General features: G+C 36.9%; 1 protein-coding gene and 1 long non-coding RNA gene across 2 annotated transcripts in view; one reads left to right on the top strand and one right to left on the bottom strand.

Moving 5' to 3' along the window:
* Window positions 1–236: 236 nt before the first annotated feature.
* LOC139116834 (uncharacterized) lies at window positions 237–5475 on the bottom strand. Its single transcript, XR_011548398.1, has 2 exons — window positions 5266–5475; window positions 237–4529 (listed from the first exon to the last, which is right to left on the bottom strand). It is a non-coding gene; the product is annotated as an uncharacterized lncRNA (long non-coding RNA).
* Window positions 5476–5896: 421 nt separating this feature from the next.
* LOC139116833 (E3 ubiquitin-protein ligase Arkadia-like) overlaps window positions 5897–22492 on the top strand; it is a 30539-nt gene continuing 13943 nt past the window's right edge. Inside the window, exons 1-6 of the mRNA XM_070679529.1 lie at window positions 5897–6082; window positions 8153–8274; window positions 16339–16526; window positions 17138–18395; window positions 19054–19172; window positions 20171–20595. Of these exons, the coding sequence (XP_070535630.1) occupies window positions 16370–16526; window positions 17138–18395; window positions 19054–19172; window positions 20171–20595 (1959 nt within the window). The 5' untranslated portion in view covers window positions 5897–6082; window positions 8153–8274; window positions 16339–16369. The remainder of the gene's footprint in view (window positions 6083–8152; window positions 8275–16338; window positions 16527–17137; window positions 18396–19053; window positions 19173–20170; window positions 20596–22492) is intronic.

Here is a 22492-nt window from a genome sequence, read left to right on the forward strand (position 1 = left end):
TTTGGCTTGGTCTGTTCCAACACCTTTTGTCCAAAATCATGTTTACAATATCTGTGATTTCAGGGGCCTTCAAAGTATTAATTTTTTGTTAAAATGCACCAAATGGGACATACTGTGCTTCACTACTTGAAAAGATGGTGAAATATGGACATGGCAGGAAATGGGTTAAAATCTGTGTGACCTTAGAGAATAGTCACATCAGAATGACACACATCAAACAGTCCAGAGACGAGCAATTTGCTTTCCGTTGATAAAAATTTTATTTTGCAATCTGATACAGACAGTACAGTTACACCAGTCAGACTTGAAACTTCAGGCCTGAAAAAAAAATTTACAAATCAAAATGTATCATCACTGTAGAATGTTGCAAGCACTGGAAAATAGAATTAATCTTTCAGGTGAGAAAAAAGGACTGTCTGGTGCACACGAGCAAGTTCCAAAGTTCGGACTACAGGTAAGATATGTCTTTGGCCAGACTATCCAATCTGATATGATATCATAGGATATCATATGACAGGTCAGCATATCACAGTTATCAGTTACACCAGCTCATTGAAATGGAAATGCTGAGATGAGGGGCTACTGCTTGTATGTACTCATAGTTGGTGGTGTAAATGAAGTTTTTACTGCCATGTTTGAAGTGAAACTTTATGTCTTACTCAAAGAGTTAACACCAAATAATTCCCCATGGAATTAACATAAAATAATTCTATTTTCAATCTCAACTCCCGGTTAAACTTGGATGATTTTGTTTCTCTAAACTTTTTCATGATGACCCCTGATTTCTTTGTTCATGATTACAAAAGAAAATGGTTTTAAGATTCCTGAGGAAAGTCTGAGCACAAATTCAAGCTATTTTTATTTTGAGGTACACATTACCCTGATTAAGTGAAACAAAAAGAATTTCACCAATCCGATGTGGTGTTCTACGTTTCGTGAAAAGCATAAGTGAAGCAATCTTCTTTGCAGCTAACTTTTGCACCCAGATTACTCTACAGAATGATGTCTGCACAGAAAAATGTATTTTGATATATGCAATGAACTACTTAAGCCTTTGAGCGCCAAAGTCAATTTTTGTCGCCCTTATGAAATATACCAAAGTCAATTTTTTTCAGAGTTTGACAAAATTTTGATTAAAAACTTTAGCCAATGAAATTTGATATCCTTTTGGTCCAAAATTATCCAAAAAATTACAGAAAAATTCATAAAAATTGGTAAAATGTTGCACTAAAATGTCGGTGGGAAAAATTACAGCACTCAAAGGGTTAATATAGTACAGGTATATCTCCAGACTGGTGACATTAGATAACATTGATGACATTTGTTCATACAGCATGACCTCGTCCTATTCTGCATATTGGTTTTATTTAATCCAACATTTTTTCTTGATCTCCACTCACATGACATCACAAGAATTTCCATTGAGGCCAGTACATCCAGCAAATGTAATCTGCCAGACTCTTTGATGAAATCATAAAGTTGAACAACAGACGATGCCACTTGTACAACAGATCCTAGATCATTTACACACAGTACGTATTTCTACCAAAATTTCCTAAAACACTGCTCACTTCATTGTTTTACAAGTTCATGCTTCTGTCTTTTTCAATTTTTCTGTATGAGTGTTGATCAGACTGGATGGTCTGAGCTCAACGTGCCTGCACAATATCAATGTAATGTTAGAACAAGGCAGTTTTCGGCTGACCAATCAGCACTACTGTTACAACACTGCTGATCTACAGTATACAACAGCCCTTCTGGGAGAACCTTTGCAACTCAATTGTAGGATAACACAACTCTGTCAGCTGGTGTACTGGAAAAGCGCAACAACAACTGTCAAAAGTAATTTTGTAAGTTTACATTCTACTTAAAACATGTGAAAATGCAATCATTCGTAAATGAAAGAGACCATTGAACGCGAACATCTTGTGAAATACACGTACATCGATAATTATACTTAATTATTATTGACAATCATACAGAAAAATTGAAGAAACCCGTTGTTCAGTTATCCTTTATACTTAACTACCAGCTCTAACAATTTTGTAAGTTAATATCTAACTTTTTAACTTTGGAACGTGCTCAATGTCAACCACAGTAATCAAGAACGACATAACATGTAAATCTGAGGAGGTCAGTACCCCCTTGAAAAGTAGGTCCGAATAACCAGGAATACAGATTTTGAATTCTGTAAGAACTAGAATTTGTATATAACTATAGTATGAGAAGATATGTTTTTACTGTCGAGTGATTGTCACATCAAGATGGACTAGTGAAGGCACATTGACTAGACGACTTATGAGGACATTGTGAAAATTACTGCTATCTACAGGCAATGGAATTGGACAGAGGGGACATTTTCTAGACATGTGGACAATATTTCAGACATGGAATGCGTTGACAAACAGAACTTAACCCTCTCATCCCTATAAGTGTGGTACAGTCCACATTGGTTTCAACAGAGTGGCTGGATTTGTGTACTGTTGGATGGGGGATGTTGTTGGATCTTCAAGTGCCATGGGGTAGTACTGATATGCAGCTTCTTGGAAGATTGTAGCTTATTGGTTGGTTTTAATATCATTGTCATCATTGAATCATTTCCAAACAGCCAATAGGCTTCACAATAGCCTGTTTCAGACTCCCTAAGTTGCTGTAAATAATTAAAATCAACCAATCAGGTATGACCTTCCCAGCCGCTACACATTAAAATCCAAAATTTGCTATGTCAAGAAAATACAGAAGTGAAATTGTCTTCCAGGTTCTTTCATTTGAGGCTTCAGGACTATTGGTTTTGTCTTTCACAAATAATCCTAGAACTTAACATTGTTTCGTTTGCTGACAAGTTTGAAAGTAAAAGAAAAGTATACAAACTTTGTATGAAACTTACTGAACACCGACCTTGAAAGATCAAGAAAGTGAAATTGCTGTTGAAATTACTGCCTGATGCGGAAAGAAATTCATGTTCATAATTTAAAAACAGATTTACCAATGGCAGCATCAAAAGCTGTTGACGATAAAAATATGTACATACACATAAATTCAAACATGATCATGCGTAGGAAGATCTCAGAAAATCACGTCCCACTAATGGAAGAGTAAGGATGGCCACAGTCCCTCCAACTATGTTGGAAGGACTGGGATGGCAGATTGTTCCATTCTCATTACAGGGGAGGGAAAATCAAGTATTCTGATGTCAGGGGGTGGGGGAAAGATTTTTTTACTCTGACCAGTTATGTTTGCTATTAGACTAATCAAACAAACCATTGTATAATACAACAGTGAGTGTATGAAGGTATAAGAAACTGTATGTTGACTACAGGACTGCTTGGGTTGTTACTGATTCTGATCAAGTGCCCACTGAATATACAGAGTGACTTTGCTAACCCCTGGTACAACATTTCTAAAATTTTAGAACCACTAATAATTTTCCCCCAGGATAAATGGTGATCATGGTGGCTTCTTGGTTGGATCATGGAAGTGTTCATAAGAAAACCACTGCAAATCTACTGAAAAGAGGATCCAGTTTTTGCTGGCCTTCGGGAAGCAAACTTCTGTGAAAGCGAGCCTGAATTGCATCACCGCTGTATTGTAAGGTAATTCAAAGGTCTATCCAGCAGGTGTGACAACTCAAAATCTGTCAAATTGAAGATCACTAAACATGGTCACACTCAACAGTTTGGACAAACATGTTGATAGAAGTTGCTCTGCCAAATCCGGCACAATGCTTTAGCAATCTCACCTATTTCCTGCCAATTTTGGAACAATCCCATTGTTCTTCACAGTTTGACACAAAGTGCATGACCTAAAGGTGGTGAACAGTCTAATTTCAAAATGTGCTGTTTTGCCTGCCTAACCATCTCTACTAGATACTACACTGATATAAAATAGATTCTGCTTTCTATAATCAATAGGCAATTTATTTTCTGATAGCTTTCATATTTCTTTTTGCATTGAATCGTTATGCTGGTTTAAAATAAAAACAAAAGTATTTCAGTGGAACAAGACGTCATAGACTTCTTTCAAAACAGATGTGGACCCTGCAAACTGTGTTCAATGTGTTCTACAGCACCAAGGTGACATGACACACACACACACACTGATTAGCCATGTTGACGGTATGAACTGCAATTCTACTAGCGAGCTGTTGGTGTCAGTACACGTTTTCCCCACAGTGACGATTGGCGATCCTATTCAAGTAATTCTTCTTCACCTCATTTTGCAAGTCATTTCATAGTCCCCCACAGGGTGATGCAATTTCCACCATCTCAGTCATTTACACTGCTTCTTCACTATTCCATACTATCATCAGCCTATCGATTTTTTTTTCATTGTGTTGAAAAGTTTCCTCCAATGATTGCAGTCTGTATTGGCAATTTGTCCCCTTCATGACACATTCAAATATGATTACTTGAGTGTTTTTTTTTACTTCTTTTTCTTCTGGTCCTTTCTTTCTTTTTTCTTCTGTGCTTTCTCTTTCCTTGCTCTCTCTCTGCTTGTTACACTTGAGTACAATTTGTACGCAGCAAACGCTGTTTGAAAGTCAAACAATGAAACATAATCAGACTCTTCCATGACAAATTCATCACCAACAAATCGTCAAAAAAGCATCAGCTCTTATGGAATCACTTTTTAAAGCAAATTATTTTTTCTGGCTTCCATACTAGCAGAAAATACTCATGGAAAGTTCCAGAATCAATGTTACTAATCTAGGATAATCAAATCTATGCAAAAAGTTATTTTTCTTGACAATTATAGGGTTTAAGGCATGATCTTTTCTTTCAGGCTTTTAAAATAAAATTCATTCTGGTGTAACTTTGTTATACTCTCATGTCAATATGCATATCCTAAAATTCAAACAGTATTGTATTAATTTATTAGTTGCTACATTTCAATGCTGAACGATTCTTCTGCAGTATTTTTTCAACATGCAATATCATGTCACGATCTTTGTTTGGACAACACTTTAAAACGTAGAGAAACCTAAAAATAGGTATTGCGATATGTAATAAAATTAAATTAATATGGATTTGTTCGTTTGGAGATTTAAGATCAAGTTGAAAGAAATCATGCTTGGTATTGAACTGTAAATAAATCACTAATATATAAAAAGACTGGGCAGCAAGCGTTGTTTTAAACCAGAGAAGATCTAGAAACCGATTGTGAAGTAAAAGAAGTTCGCATATGTTTCTTTTTCTCAAATTAATCGTGAGTGTTCGAAGAAAAACATATGTACCGGCGAAATACGGAAGCTTGTTTTGCCCTTACCTATGATGAGAATGATTATGATAGCCGGGATTATAAACACTCTGTTGTCGAAGCCCTGTTCGAAGAATGATTCTTTATCTTTCCATTCAACCATTTTCCTCAATTCAGGAAGAAGGTTTCTCTTGTCTTTGCCGTGTGAAGCCTCTAGACGTGGTGAGTTATCGATGTCGTGTCACCTTCTCATGCGTTATGATCAATACTCCCTAAGTAGCAGAAAAAAGAACTTGGTAAAAACACACTAACTTGGAAATCCCGACGTTTTTCATTTTATGAATCAGTAATGAGTTTATAAATATTTTATCTTGAAATTTGATGAGCAGTAAATAAATGACAACTTAACTGAAGTTTAAACAACCAGTCAATATTTGTCGTTCCCTTTTATTATTAACTTAAAGGGCTCTAGTCATGATCTGCTGACCCTCAAATCGGCATCTAAGAAATTTACATAGATTGTCTCATGTAAAAATGAAAACTTAGGTTAAACAGTTAAGCATAGTGTTTTGTTCACGAGTTGTGTTAAATTTCGCCCATTTTGTTCGTTTTTGACAGAGCTAATATTAAACCTCTTTTCCATATTAAACGCCATAAGTGATGACCTTTGGTAAGGTAAATAGGTCTGTAGTTTCTCGTCAGTCTCGCAAAAGACGAGAGTTGGATTTCGAGTGAAAATGTTTTGCCCTTCTTTTTTCTCCATTGCTGAAAATTTTTACCGTTCACGCCTCTAAGGTTGAGCTGTCTGCAAGCGAAATTATCAGCTTTAATGGCGTGTGTACGCCTAAACTAGGTCTTATTAGGTCTACACTAGTTCATAATACTGGTGAGTATCTAAGAAACTCCCAATTTATGTAATTTTCCGAGTGTTTATGAAAGATGTCGGTGATGTTTTGTTGAGAACGTCGTCGTCACAAGCCATCTACATGTACGTGTCTCGCCATGGAGGTTAGAGAGAAAAATCCCAATTCGGGGTATCATGTTCGCTGACGGACTTATTCTGTGGTGTACAATATTCACATTATCTTTCTCAGGTCGATAACATTATTGTATCTTGGCTTTTGCGAAAGTTAATACCTCCCCTCGGTGTTTTTTTAGCGTGTTGATGGACTGTGCAGTCCCAAAATCGATATGATAATGGTATGGCAGTACTTCCTGCTTCGCCATTGAATCGGTTCGCCATGGATAAAGTCAAGTCCAAAACAACGACGTCGTTAGGATCGGATGGAAATTGTTGTTGGCGTAGCAATGTCCAAATTATATGAATATTGCGACCCACAATTTTTTCGACAGTTGATGGTTTAAGACTAACATTGCTACCGGAAATAATATTAATTATGATATTTCGAAACTGTAAACAAATGTGCAATAATTCAGTAATGTTTTAGGGTATCAATTGTTTCATTTCGATTTCTGTAATTGTAATATTTTTGAAAGAGACTTCCCATATGTTCGTATGATTCATACAGTAAATGTAGATATACATTTTAAAGTATTGACATGTACCTGATCCAGATATATATTGCACAAAAAGTACAAGTCAAAAAAAAGTAATTGTTTAATTCGATCTTCATTCTCAAATCAATGCTTTCCCTGCATCAAGGTTTTGATCACTACAATTTGACTGTGGTAGAAATTATAGCGGGCTTCTATAATCTCTCAGTAATGATGTGCAATTTAACTGTTTTGGCTATGAAACTTTTTTCCTGTTCATCTATTACATCATACTGTGGGTTGCCAACTCTTGTCATACAACATCGCTATCATGTGATATTTGCCAGATTTTTATAGCTGCACTCGGCATCATATCATGAGGGTCAACTTACTGGGTATAGGGATTAAAAACAGACTTAATTTGTTTTTATTTAAAATGAATTTTTGCCAGCTGGATTTTTGCCTGTTGTATGTTATACTAATTATTGCCAAATGCCAAGTCAAGTGGACAGTATTACAGATTATATAGGCTGATGGATTCATACCCTAATTTTTTTTTGTTCATGTGGATGAAGTTTCAAATTTTTTACCTAAAAAACTCAACCATAGTATACTTATTCTGTCTGACACATATGCATAGAGCAATATTAGAATTTTCCTCAGTTTTGATCATTTTAATCAGCATCACTGAAGCCATATGGTCAGACTAATACTATAGCTGTCAGAGTTTGTCATACAAAGATCAACAGTTTGTACAAATTATGATGTATTGTGCATTATGTAATGAAGTTGCTGCAACAGTGTTCTGTCACCAGTGAAATCATCTAGTCATGATAATGAACTCTGCTTTCTTGCCTTGTTTTTGCCTAGTCTGATGAATACAGCCCGCCCACTACAACATGTAAAGATTTGTAGGAAAAGATTTATTGTCCCCACTAACGCATAGCAAATACACCTACTGAAAAACTGTGAATTATTCTCTTGAAGTTTCCCATCTTTGCTAGGTGATAAAATCCATAGAATTTAAATCCATGTGAAAATATTAAATGGCAATAGAGTATATTAATTAAATATGATTGCTTTACTAGCAAATAAGCGACTTTGAATGTCAAATAAACTTTCTAAAACATCCAAAAAGTGAAAGTTTAATCCCTTTGGAAATTAATGCCTTTACTCCATGTTGATATGTTAGCCTTCCCGTATCCATCTCTGCTTTAACTCAAGAACATTCCTACAGATGTTCAAAAAAGCAATTTAAATTTGCCTAAGATTTTTGCATGGTTTTGATGTGGAATTTCACTCCCCAAAATAGGACCATTTGCTTGGAAAAACAGATGCTTATTCAGAACTTTACGTAGGTGAGTAGAAAGTGGCCAGACCAAAGTAGCAAGGAATCAGGATATTGAATGTCATTACCGTAGCAATTGTTGACTTTCTGTACCACTTCACCTTTGAATTCTAGGTATGAAAGTCTGACGCAAGAATTCAGCTGTTTAAGCTCAATCAAGAATTACAGAAATCACCAAGATCACCACCACCACCACCACCAAGACCTGTCTCTTGTGCAAGATTTTAGAAATCACAGTAAGCCTTTCTAGTTCTTACTGAATATTCTGTGTCTTTCAACCACAACAGCAAAATAGTAAAAATGCTTAAAGAGACTTTAGAATGATCAGTATCTAGCCATTATGGCTGCCATTAGCATAGATCACTCCAGATTAAATGTACTTTGAAATACATCCCGATCATCATGATTTTACCCTATATAAAGGTTGCAAATAACAATGTGTCTAATAATAAAGCCATATTCCCCTTCATGGTAGGCTTATAGTGGGAATGTTATTTCAGGGCTGTGGCTTGTTATTTGCAGTTATGAACACACAAATGAAAAGTTTAAGACGTCTATGATATACTTGGAATGGGTATTAGTCATGTAGTTCATTTATTCATCTCATAAGATTGTAATAGTCAGAGAAGAGGGGCTTGTTTTACCATTTTCAATAGAATCACCATTGGACAAGAATTTTTGTTGTGACATAATTTGCTTCGTTGTCAATGCCGCATTAATTTTAGTGACGTTCGTGATGTCTAAGTAATCCAGACCACCGCCCAAAGGAATTGTTTGAGACAAAAGGAAATCCAAATGTGGTCAAAAAACATAGTCCGATGCTTTGTGAGCTTTTTTGAAGAGATTTTGCAAGCATGAGATCATTCTGTATTTATGAGAAGGTACTGAATAATGTAGTTACCATTTTACTGAATCGAATTTACAATTTGGCATTCCTGCAATTTTAATATCAGTCAATCATGAAAAGAAAACAAAATGATAGAGGGCTCCTTTTACCATTGGGTAAGTATATCTGTCAGTTTGTACTGTACTTCTGGATAATGAAACAAAACCCATCGTGTTTTCTCCATGTTTCTTTCTCAAGGGGGGAATGTTACTCTCTGCTTGGAGGGGAGTTGGGGGTTAGGGATCTGATTGAGGGGGAATATGGTAAATTATACAAATTTAAGTTTTGCAAATAAAGATTTTTTCAAGGTATTCACAAATTAAAGTTATAGCATTTATCAAATATCAAACAGAAGACTCTTCTTCCTTTTTATCCATCCAGTAAATGTTGAATAAATTAAAAGTCAACATAAATCATTCACAGTTTTTTCATTCCAGTTCAAACACAGTTTTGTAGTCCACAGACAAATTCTGATTGGCAGTCTTTCAGCTTTAGCATATCCTTATTCTGCAGATGGGAAGCTTGTATCACTTTACTGTGCCTTACAGATAGTGGATTATATCAACTGTATGATGTTACATCATAGAAACAGTGATCATGATGTGGAATGCTACTATAAGTAATCTGTATAAATCAAAATCTCAAAACCTCATTGTCAGAGGATGACATGTCGTGCGTCTGTGATTATTTGAAGGGGGATTTTGATAAGATGAGTGGGGATTTGCATGGTGAATTGTGGAGAAAACACTCTAACCCATAATCTGAAAACAGTGAAATGTGAGGATTTCATTTTGAAATACTGTAGTCACAGTAAGGGGAAAAAAAATTGTGTTTTCAAATATCCGAGCTTTGTAGAGAACCACGAACAAACAGTCTATGACGTATTATGGTATTAGGAGTGCAACCACTGGTTCAATTTCAGCATTGGACACTTTGGAGCATGAAGTACACAAAGAGCTGTACATTTACATGGATGTACACAGTTGTGGAGTTGTAAAATCTCATTTATTTGTACCTGGTGTAATTACCCTTAGTTTTATTTACTTTTTTTTTGGGGGGGGGGGGGGGAGGTGACAAGAGCATAGCTATTAAAACGTGTGTATGTCATTTATCACTTTATTGTCACTTTTTTCAGTTGCGGTAACAAAGTTTGTTGAAACAACATACATCATTTAGTTTGAAATAGCACCCATTTGAAGCATGTATTGTCTCTTCAGTAAAATTAATATACCTATGCGTGTGACACTTGTACATATGTATATTATTTTCATTTAATTTCTATGTTGTAATGTTGTGTACCTTTCTAGAAAGGCTGGTAGTATAGGCAGTGTTGAATCGGTTCAGATCATTCCGGGAAAGAAATGTTTCTATGTGTATATGTCAAACATATCTTCATGTACTGTACAGTTATTTTACAGTTTGAATAATAACATTAACATTTCTCAGAAGCTGGTTTGGTGGGTTGTTGAAAATCGCATTGATTTATTCAGTTGCATTATATATCAGTCTACATGAATATAGCAATAAACGCTTCAGTGAAAAATGTATGCAGGCAGTTTTTGTTTTACCAAAACACATGTAAAACATATGTTTATATGTTTGAGAAGCGTAGAATGTAAGTAGCACTGTTACTGATGAATACTTTTTCATCACTGGTTGATGGAATTTAAGGGTGAAATTTTTATCAGGTTAGAATGAATTCTTTCAATAGGCTGATTACTGATAGATTCCTGTACTGGAATTTAGTTGAATAAGACATCTTGACAAGATGAATAAGATATCTTTCCCAGAACTAAGAAGCTGAATATATGCGAAGTGCACTAAATAAGAAATGCAGAAATAAAACAGTGGCTGTCATAAAATTGAAAAGGCTGACGTTTTGTAGATTTAGCGCCCGCTCCGTGTTGATGTGAATAACATATTTTCATAGAATTTTGAATGCAAATCCAATATTACCACAGGCACTCTCCTGCAGATTTAGCAAAGTTGCGCAATAAACATTCAACAATTCATACAGATACGTCTATCAAACGCGCTCTGTGTACTTCATGGTTTACTTTCAACTGTAATGTAACCATTGTTGATGTGTTGAAACCACATCACGATCTCACCAGGAAGGTGTTTTTTGTTTAAAAGAGATGACCAGCCACTCCCCAATGTATTTTTGCTGAGCTCTGAAGTGAACAGTCATTGTGCATTGCAATAGTCTTGTTACGTTTAAAATGAGATATTTTCTGTTGAATATGACCATGTAATTTGACAGGCAAATTCAAGCAGTAACCTCTACTGCAGGTAGGCATGCATAAGATTATATACAGTAAGCAACATATGGCCCAAGCCACTAGGCAAGTGCAACATGTATTAAATAAGTGAATTGTGTCCAAACCCTATCTATACCTGCTTGTGGAGGAGATCATTACGGTTATATTACAATATCAAAATGTGTGTCTCTCTGTAGTTTAATCAGATTTTTGTGACCATCTTTGAATGGCATTACAGTACCCAGGACTTAGCAGTGTGAACAAGAGGGATGCATAGCACAAGTAATAGCCTATGTGATATCGTATGTGTAGCAGATGACGATGGTGACACTGCTGATTTGGCCAAGCACATCCCAAATGTTCCAATGAGACTTTGCAGTTGTCAAGAAAATTTTGAAAAGTTTAATCCTTTCAGGCCTAAACCACTATACATAGTTGTAATTTTAATATGTTACCATAAAGTCAGGCCTGGAAGAGTTCAGGTGCTTTTATAATTATCCCCATTTAATATTTATTTTATTTCTGTGTAATGCATATTTTTTCTGTGATCAAATTTTTCTTTGTTTAGGGCTGCCCCTTCAATCCTACATGTAGTTGAGGGGCCAGTTTAAGCAATGGTATATTACCATACCACAGCCAGCATGAGCTCTCGTCCAATCAGAATGATGCATTAGCGTACTCGACTCACAGATTTAATATAATTACACTTTCTGATTATTACATGCCTCACTGAATTCATCCACATGCTGTATGAACTGAGCTTAGTAGGCAACCAATTTTGATTTTTCAGCTACCATAAAAGCCAGTACGCCGTATAACACAGACAGCTGTTGTCACCGAGAGCTCAGATTTCAATCCAACAACCATATAACCAACTACATATGAGATAAGGGATATGTTTGCCCACATTGGGTTAAGTTGCATTCATTTGTAAACATTGCTAATAGAGGTACTTTAAAAAATTAATCAACCAGTGAAAGTAATTTATGAATATTATTGATAATGGCTTGTTTTTGACATCTGATTGATGACCCGAAAGGTCAAATTCATTACCATGTAATTAACTGATGAGAACTCCAGGATGAGCCAACACTAGAACTAACAGTTGCTGTCTGTGAGATGAATAGAGACTACACAAATATTCAACAATACATGTGTTAAAAACACAAGAGTTAGGCATTACTGAGTTGGTGAAACAGGAATCGGGCAGTAGTTTGAACAGACATAGGAATCAGAAAAAGCGGACATCATAAATTGCTGATTTTGTATTAGTTTACTTTCCCCTGTCATGAGCATACTCCTAGCAGATTATAAATAATTTATAAAAAGTACCATGGCACGCCAACATGCCCTGGGGAATACATGATCCGATTAGAATAGACTTTTTGACATTATATTGGTCTTGTGCATACTATTTCAAAAATCCTTTTACGGATGTCTCCTGTGATTTTGCTTTTCTCATTTATCAATGAATAAAACAAAAAGCTGGGTATCTAGTCAGTCAATGCAAAATCTTTGACCTTTGAGTAACCTTTGACCTCTGTCTTTCAGTTTTGTCAGTCTCATCTTCCTGTAATCTTAATGTATGACCTTTTCTTCTTGCCCTACTACTTTGTCTGGTATAATTTCAATTTTTCACAACCTCTGCCCGTTTAAAAACTTATTATTTCTAATTGTACTGCACTACAAAGGATCTGGGTTGTAAACAAGTTCATGTAAAGAGTGATTTGAAAACTATACAGAAATTACCCAGCGTTATTTTTTACATAAACAGTGGATGAGGACCTCTTCTGTTTTGTTTTTACGTTCGATGGAGAACAAAACTTGAAATGTTGCTCAAAAAATTACTGCTGCAGCGTCAACCCGTCATTTGGTGTCGTAAACACTTCTCAGAAATCAATAAGGTACATGTATCTTGGAATGCATGCTATTAAAAGATGGCCAACATTCCCTAGAAAAGTGCAGCATTTCCAGGAAACGCAAGATTCAAATATCAGACTGGTGTTTCAGTTAACCATGCTTCGTGATATGTTTATTACACAGGTAGATTAATGCTTGATCATTGTATCAGGATTGATTGTATTACAAAAACGTAGGTGAATATGAATGAGTTTGCTTCATCCGAGGCAAAGAAACAAGTCATTTTAGGAAAAAATCAACACGAAAAAAGGGCTACAGGATACACGTTCTGAGGTTCACTAATTTCAGTATGTGCGATGGATAACATATTATAATTGACTTTTAATACATGCTTCAACAACACTCATTTTAAGTTATTGTTACACTGCCATAAAGTGAATATCATAATATCACACTGCAAGTATTTAAGATCTTTTTGGCAAGTGAAAAACGCAATGTGTGTTAAATCTATAATTTAGTCTAATTGGATAATACTGATTTAATAATAATCTTTATCAGCCAAATTGATCAGAGAATCAACAGGGCAGTATCCCAGCATTGTCAAAAACCTTATACAGAAAACTATTCATCCAAAATCAAAAGCATGAAACAATGTAATTAATATAGTGTTTTTTGTGGAATGTATAAGGGCAAATACTGTCTGAAATAAACCAATATGATATAATATAATAATTGGAAAATGCATCACCGTTGTGTTCAAATGTGACAGTTTTGAACTACTCATAAGACTTGGTTGATAAATACAGGTACTACCTTTGTTTAATAATCAAAATACTGATTTTTTCTCTTTTTAAACCCATTTTGTTAAAAGATGTTCACACAGTGAAAAGAAAGTCTATTATTATGGGATGCACAGATCAAGTGATAGTACAGAATTGTTCATAAAGTTTTATAATTATATCCATTTGGGAACTTTGTTTATTGATGATCTCAGAATGGAACAAAATATACCAAAGAATGTATTCACATGACAATATAATCTCGAAATTTTCAGCTGAGAGTTTTGAGGTTTTTTAGATGATAATGTATATTCAGTGTAAAAAGATTGTATTTGAGTCCAAAGCATTGGCATTCTGTAAAGATACACCAAACTTTATTGCATCACGTTAATACAAGTTTTGACTTTCAATATTGACTGTATGGCAAGGCTATGGCGGGAAACTGAGCCGTACTCAGCCTGTGCCACCATGATAAAATGTGCACCATACACGTATACTTCCCAAGTCCTAAACACATTTACAACGTAGTACCTCAACTAATGCAGTGATTTCACCTAGGGCTATATAAACCAGCAAATGTTTCTGAGCTTTCACAGTCGACGTCCGAGCACTCATATCTTGGGAACGGTGGTAATACTAATAGTCGACTTAGTGAGTTCAGTTTCCCCAAGTCCCTAACCTATCATTTTATAAATTAATTTTGCTCTATGAATCATGCAGTTTGGACAAAAACTGTGGGTTTACCTAAAAAAAAAGGACATACTAATTAATCAATGTACATTTATAAATGATATCTCCACCTTGACCTATTTCCAGGATTCCAAAAAGACCATAAATTGTATTTCAATTTGAGCTCAGCTGTAAATCCATGGTATAAAATCTGTGACAGATGTCCTTGTGGTTTGTAATTTATCAGCAGATCTCAGTTTGACATGGATGCCTGCCAGAAATTTCAACATTCAAATTTAATCCCCACCATCTCAGTGGGTTTTCTCCGTTCTGTGGTTCAAATGTGTAGTTAACGTTTGAGAGTTCAAGCCCCTCAAGTTGTTTACATGCTTTTAGTTCGGAAACGTGCAGTTCATGAGATTGCTGGTTTTATGGAACGGCTGGAAACTTGCTTCCCGTTAGTTAACAATGCAGTGTATGTGTATATATAGCTAGCCCATGTCAAAGGGGAATTGACCCAGGCATATAGACAGACATGCATCTGTGTCAGTTATCGCCGCCTGCCCTCATTTCTCCCAACAAAATAATAAAAAATGGGGACATTTGCGTGTTAGGCTCTGAAAATAATTTGACAGGTAATAGGATTATTCTGAAGGTCAAGGTCGAAGGGAAAAAAAACAAAATAATGAAGTTTTACGCCTGCAGCCTTGGCTTTGTCATTCCCTTTCATTGAAAGTGTCGAATAAAAAACCCGCAGTAATGTGCTGATCAAAATTCTGTTCCCAAGGCGGATAGCGTCATTTTTTCCCCCTGCGTCACATACACAGTGAAGGCAGAGACACTGTACTCATGTTTCACTGTAATAGATGCTCTCCTGAAAGAGAAAGGCAATATTGAGCTAAACCTACGCGCACACAAGTTTATTTGGGTCACACAGGGGACATGTAAATGTTAGTTCAGTTCAAAGCAAATTGTAGGCTTGTTTATTTTGTGGTTTTCATTTTGTGGACGACTTCAGCGACTGTAGACTTTGCCTGCCAGCATTTTAGTAGCGTATTTCTGTTATTGCTGGTATTTCTCCAAATATAGGTGAAAAGAAATCACCGACGTAGTTAAAATAACTTCAACACGTTTTTCATGTTAGGTAACTGTATATGTGATCTGTCCGTATAGAAGGAAATGAAAATGTACTCTTGTGTCGACAGAGAATTACCTCTACGTGTGTCTCTGAAATGTTATGTCAATTATATTAGATGAAAAGCTGCTATGTAGGAACCCAAATTCTTTTGTAATTTGTATAATGAATGCATCCGTCAGTGGTGTTATACGTACCGATTTACTGGCATGCTGGGGGATATATATAAAATATTTAGAAATTAAATTCATGTGCATGGAGAGTAAATATGCACATGGAGATATTTCAATTAAGTCACTATTGTACGGGATGACAGTTTAGACTTTGTGATGTTGTCTTTTCATTAAAGTACGGTACATGTAGTTTCTAAATTTAAAATCATAAAATGTACGGAGAGAGATATTGTCATGAAATGCAGGGCGTCAAGGTTGTCTTTGATATATGTTTACATATATCCAGTTTATAATCAGTGTTCAAACACCAAGAAGCAGCTTTATCATGCTTCCAAAAGAAGTAATATGATGCAATCGTATTTTTCCATATCATGTTACACTACTGTATTGCAAGTGTGAGCAGTTCTGATACCATTGTTGGTTAGGAGTAAGAAATAAATGTGCTTATCCAGCAAATTGTGATGTAAAAAGAATTGTTCTCTCTGAAAATTAGTTCTTCTTTTTAACAGAGAAATCTTTTATCATTGATGTATCTAGGTTAGTGGTGGTCAGTGGTGTGCATACAGTGATGGCTGAGTCGAGTTTGAGCGATGAAGTCTTTTCTGGTTTGGACACTGTATCACCAGCAGCTGAAACAATACCACAGTCCTGTCAGAGCAATTCCCCAAGCAGCAACAATGAAGAAATTCTGACTGAACAAGAGAAAGATGAGTCTGAAAACACAGGTGAATATACCTCTCATTATTGACTGTGTTCACCACTGTTCAAAATAGCCTCTGTTCAATAGTGTTGAAGAAACAGATGCATATTGCAACTTGGCCATTTCTCGTACCAGAAATTTAGGCAAGGGTTACATGTAAGCCAATTATATGTTGTTGTTTCTCATGTCTTAACAATTTTATTACAAAAAGTTGATTGTATGAGCTTCCATTTCAAAATTTTTGACACAGTCATGCCGTCTGTCACTAACACTGACTGGTCAAGTTGGTTAAAAAGCAGTAAAGCATATATTCCTTCAAACATTTTTGGATTGGCTTTTAAGAAGGCGCTGGAAAGTCAAATTTGAGACCTATAAAAGACACATCCATTTTCTACATGAGGGGCTTTTTAGCTGATTTTGATGAATTTGACATGAATAGGGTAAGGTGGTAAACTAAAACCCACATACACACACATATGCATGCACACACATGCACACCTACATGCACACTCACATATATATGTCAGTAAATAAAGTCCTTCTCCCCAGGATTGTTACTGTTCAAGTTTCTCTCTCTGTAAAGACTGCTAAATCATTACCTTGTTTTTGCATGATGCTTTTTACATTTTCCTCCAGGCATACTTAGTAACGGTGATCACCATGAAAATTACGAGAGTGAGGAAGACGAGATTGATGTTGTCTCCTTGGATACCAACTCCCAAGAATCCACTCCCATAAGTGGACAAGAGTTCTTCCAGCAGTTCGACCACCTGATGGAGGACGCTGTCGATCTGTCACGCATTGAAAAATGCGCGGAGAAGGTGGCCGAGTACCAGTTCAAGGAAAAACGCGGCAGAGAAGGCAACAAGTCCAAGAAGCACAAGAGTAAACATGATAAAACCTCTAATGGTGCAAGCAATGGTTTGGATGAACCCAGAGTAGCAGTGTCCAGTACTACAGAGACGTCTTCAGCTCCGAGTGCCTCGTCTTCGTCGCCAAGTCGTGGTAACTTCTTTCCCTCAGCTGAACTGACTGACAACGTAATATCCCGTGTTGTGTCCAGTGCACAGGAAGTGTTGGATCTCAGTCTGCCTAATGCCGAGAGGAACTTACATGCTCAGAACAATGTTATGCCGGTTCCTTCTGCACCGGCAATGATGGGATTCCGTGATCCGTTGCTTGGCGGTCTGGAGGAGAATTCGCACGGACCTAGCCTAGGCATGTCAAAGACTGCATTCCGACCAACCTGTGCCTACTTACAGCAGCAGCGGGCTATGATGCCAATGTTTCCGCACAGGCCGAGAACTTTTGACTTGGAAAGGACTGAACTGAACGTTAGTGAAAGCTCTGCTTTTAGTCGGCCTGTTACTTTGTCACAAAGCAGCCCAGACAACATGCATCTGAGCACGTCAGAATCGTCATCTGTGCCGCACGTCAAGAGAGAACAGACCTCGTTTTCAAGCAGCGATGCGCTCAGTGTTGAGCCATCAACGAGCGGAATCATGGAAGACAGTGACATGAATGGGCGAATGGAATCATCAGCCGATTGGTTGATGTCAGATGAAAGTAGTGACACAGATGATTCGGATATAGACATCGTCAGTATCAGTGACCCAAATAGTCAGCAAGCCATATCTAGCGAAAGCGCTCCTTCCACCAGTGGCTTGCAGAATGGCTCCATATTGCCATCCACGTCCAGTGACTCACCGGACGATTCAGCCGTTGAAATCATAGACGATGAACCACTACCTGGCCCCAGCCATGGCCTACCTGCGCAGTCTTTTGACATGGAGTTTGAACTGAGCAGCTCAAGTTCAGAGAGCGATAGTGATGTAGAAGTTGTTGCCATTGACAACAATGACAGTGATAGTGATGATGACCTCGACGGTGTCAGGTATGTTGAATTTCATCCACGTTACAAAGTGTAATATCACAGTCATTCCAAATATCTGCAGGAATAGAATACAATTTTATCTGTCAAAGTAGTGGTCAATAAATCATTTGACAGTATCTCAGTGTCACCAGATAGTGTTTACTATTCCTAGTCCTTGATTGGCGACCAGTATTCTGTGTGCATTTGTAAGTCAACGTGAACAACTTATCCCAATTGCTGAAATTGTAAAGTATCGCTTCACAATTTGTCACATCAACCCGATTGATGTTACTCATGCCTTTTCCTCTTCATGCCTTTGGTCCTTTGCATTGTGTTTAGCGATCCATCATCACTGTCGAAAAGAATAGGGTTGTAGCACTGGGCGGTGGAACAAGTACGGCCACAGCACTTGAAAAGGCCATTCCCTTTGATAAGGAATGTTAAATGGAATAATCCAACCCATTCAATGCTATGAGAGATGGAATATTCCAACCCATTTCATTCTATGAAAGATGGGACCATGGCAATTGAATTCTATTAAAGATGTGACCACATGAAAACAAATTCTCAGGTTCCTCAAAAATGACACCCTGTTAAGGAAAATACTGTTCTATCATGCTGTCTGCTTTGGTATTTCTTCCACAGTAACATTTTCTTGTTGGTTTTGTTTTGACTACAGTAGCTGTAAATACGTGAAGAAGGAACATGGCTCATCCAAGTCCAGCAGAAGCAAGGGTACAAGGTCTCGGCGGAGAACAAGAATGGTTGATTTTGTTGATCTGACTCAATCAGATGAAGGTAAACCGCAAAATGCACCCAAAGCATCTTACCTAGCTAAGGTGTAATCATGGCCAAGATTCTTTTTATCCAACCAACATGTTATAAATTTGTCAAAAGTTCATTATTTTGTATCTAAATACGAGAATGTCAATGTACCTATACTGTATACCCCTACAAACCTATTCTTCAGCTGTCACACAGTGTTTACATCAGTGAGTCCATGATGTAACCCAAGTCTTTTGACATGGACAAAAAGGCGGAAGTACAAGTTACTCAGTGCATGACTACACTTGTTTACTGTTTACCATGGTTGATCTAGCACAGCAAAACGCCCACAAGCAGATCTTTTGACATTTCCTTCGCGCATTCAAATTTCAGAACTCTTGTGAGTTTCGGTTTTAGGTTATTTGTCCGACAAGTGAATCACATCAAAGGCAAAAAAATCTTATTTGCACAGTGAATTTTCTTTGCTTTCAGTCAGGTTTCTGCAGCAAACACAGCATTTGCTCCGCGTTAGAAATTAATTCTCCCAAAAAGCACTTTTTCATCATTCTTGTAATTTATTTTTGACATTTTTACCCCAACAAAATAACTTCATGATAATACGCTGTTGAAAAAGACGAACAAAAGAAATCTCAAAGATATTTTATCAGATAAATGAAGGACTCAAAGGTAGTTGGTACATCAATAGTGACAGACTTAAACTGGGATTGGGAGTCACCTTGCAAATTTTGGTAGTACTAGAACTAACAACGCACCCATTGTTTATCAATGTTTGAAATTCAGAATGACCGCCATCCTTGTGTTATGACCAGGGGAAAAATGCAATTTCGGATTCACAAAACTAGACTGTTGAAAACTTTTTTCATTCATAAACTTTAAAATGAGCCCCCGGAAGGTAGGCCAAAAGAATATTGTAAATGTTTGAGAGTCAGAATATCTGTGCCCGAGGCGTGTTCTACCTTAATTGTTGACTGCAAGACTTGAATTTTTCTACTTTTCTGTTTGATGCATAGAATCCAACCAAAGCAGTGGGCCAGGATCAGTTGAAGCCATACCTTCCTCACCACAAGAGGAACCCACTGTAATACAGCCTGACTCTGATGTACAGGAGGCGTTACCTTCTTCCCAGCAAGAGCAGTGCTCCCAACAATCCTGCGCAGTGTCCAGCTGTCAGAACCAGCAGCAGTGTGCCGCAGAGCAGCCCCTGTCGCGTGAGATGCCCAATATGCCTACCAGACGTCATTTACATCTGAGCATCCCGCAACTCGGACAGCCTTCGTCGTCGTCATCATCGTCGTCGTCATCGTCGTGCTGTCAGCGTCCATCGTGCATAGTGTCTTGCAATACATGCCATGCAGCACCGGCACCAGCGCCACCAACAAGTGGACCCCAGCCAAGTTCATCACTGAATTGGTTGTTGCCACCGTTTGTGTCACAGGTATGTGGTTTTCCAGTTTGAAATTGATTTCTTCTCTTTCCACTCCTCTATATTGGAAATCTACGGCAATATACGTGTCACATGTCAAACTCCATTCTTCACCATGTCTATATGCCATCTCTCCTAATTTACAATCAAACCAGCCCAAAAGCACAATGAAAACAACTTTACTTGATTGAATTCTAGTTGTAAACATATTTAATGGAAGGTATTTTTGGTGATTTATGTAACGTTTACCTTTCTTAATTTATAGTTAAAAACATTAGCAAGACAAATACAGCTAGGATAAGACACTCTGTACTCATTTTATTCTGGCAACTGCCTTATTTTGAGGTTCCAAGAATATCAGGATAAACTTCACAAAGAAGTCTTTGAAGGTTAAAAAAAAAATTGTTATTTTCTTGCAAGTAGATGGGAAGATGTACTTCTTGCTCATTTATATTTAAATACGCGAAGTGTACTATCAGAAAAGACCTATGCCTTTAGTTTTCAGCAAACTAGAACAAGTCAGACTCCATGAAATTGTTATACATACTGTTAAAATGAGACTGAATATTGGCCTCGTTCAGCAGTTTTTCATAATTAGTTCTAGAGGGACCCAGGGGCATTCTCTGGAACGTTTGATCTCTTTCTTGTTCTTTAGAAATTTCTGTGTGTTAAAGCTCCTTAAGCTGTATCTTTTGGCTATTTTTTCAGAACTTTTGTTTTGTGGTTTCCCCACACTTTCTGCATTGAATCCCTAATCTGTAATTTAATGCCAAGTATTTAGCATATCAACACAACCTATATGAGTATAATCTACATTGTTATTGTTGAAAATTTTATTCAAGTCCGGACTAGAATTCATTTGTAAACAATAAACAATGATCACTACACACATACAAGCTGTGATGACAAAAAGAATACTCAAATTTTCTGCATGACAAACGGATTAGGGTCTGACATGGTAGTTGATATACAGAAGCAGAATACTGAAAAACTTGCCACATTTTACAGCTTATGTCCCTTTAAGGTAGTGACTCAGTTTCGTTGACACATATTTTCAACCAAAAGTTTCACATAGAAAACAGGGTCTCACACCCAACATGTGGTACATTTTCTAATAGGTCTATATTTGAAGAAGGTAAAAATTTTGTTTAGTTGTCAAAACATGCATTGGTATGTTTGTTTAAGTCAAAAACATGTGATTTTGAATTTTTTCACTTAAAAGAGTATAAGTAAGAATTGGCAGCACCCCTAAGTGATCTGTTAACGGCACTAGACAGCTGGATATACAGGGGGAAAAACCGTGTTTTGGATTTTTGAAATTCGCTTTTGTTTCTGCACAGTGAGCCTTCGAAGTGTGAACTGTCGGATTTTCGCATAAATTATCGGCTTTTGTTCACGTTTGTCAGTTATCGTCACTTCAGGGGGTTTATCAAAAATCTAAGACACGGTTTTTCAGGTCTATTCATGAAGTGTTAGCATGCGAAGAATCGGGGAAATCCGCCCACGCGTCGCCGACTTACACTCATTGAAGGTGCGCATACATAGCAAAAATCGGAACTGAGAAAATCGACGATTTGTGTAAACGTCCCATTTTTCACACAAAATCGCCGAAAAAAGTCGGATTTTTGTGCGTTTCAAAAAAAATTATTCGATCTGGGTCTAGGTTAAATATTGGGCATCAGGTTAGAGAATTTCTGACAAGTCCTAACATTAGTTCGCCTAAAAATGATGAAAATTGTGCGTAGAAACGTGAGGCTGGTCAGCGTAAGCGGTGGGTACTATTTACACGATAAACACTAGAAAGATAATTCAGGGCATAATCTGTTTGTCAAATACGTATCTAGCTTATAATTATATTAACTGTACACTGTTTGGTAACGGTTAGAGTCTGGTTACAAGACGAGAAAAG

The sequence above is a fragment of the Ptychodera flava genome, chromosome 18, assembly GCF_041260155.1.
Source record: "Ptychodera flava strain L36383 chromosome 18, AS_Pfla_20210202, whole genome shotgun sequence".
Lineage (NCBI taxonomy): Eukaryota > Metazoa > Hemichordata > Enteropneusta > Ptychoderidae > Ptychodera > Ptychodera flava.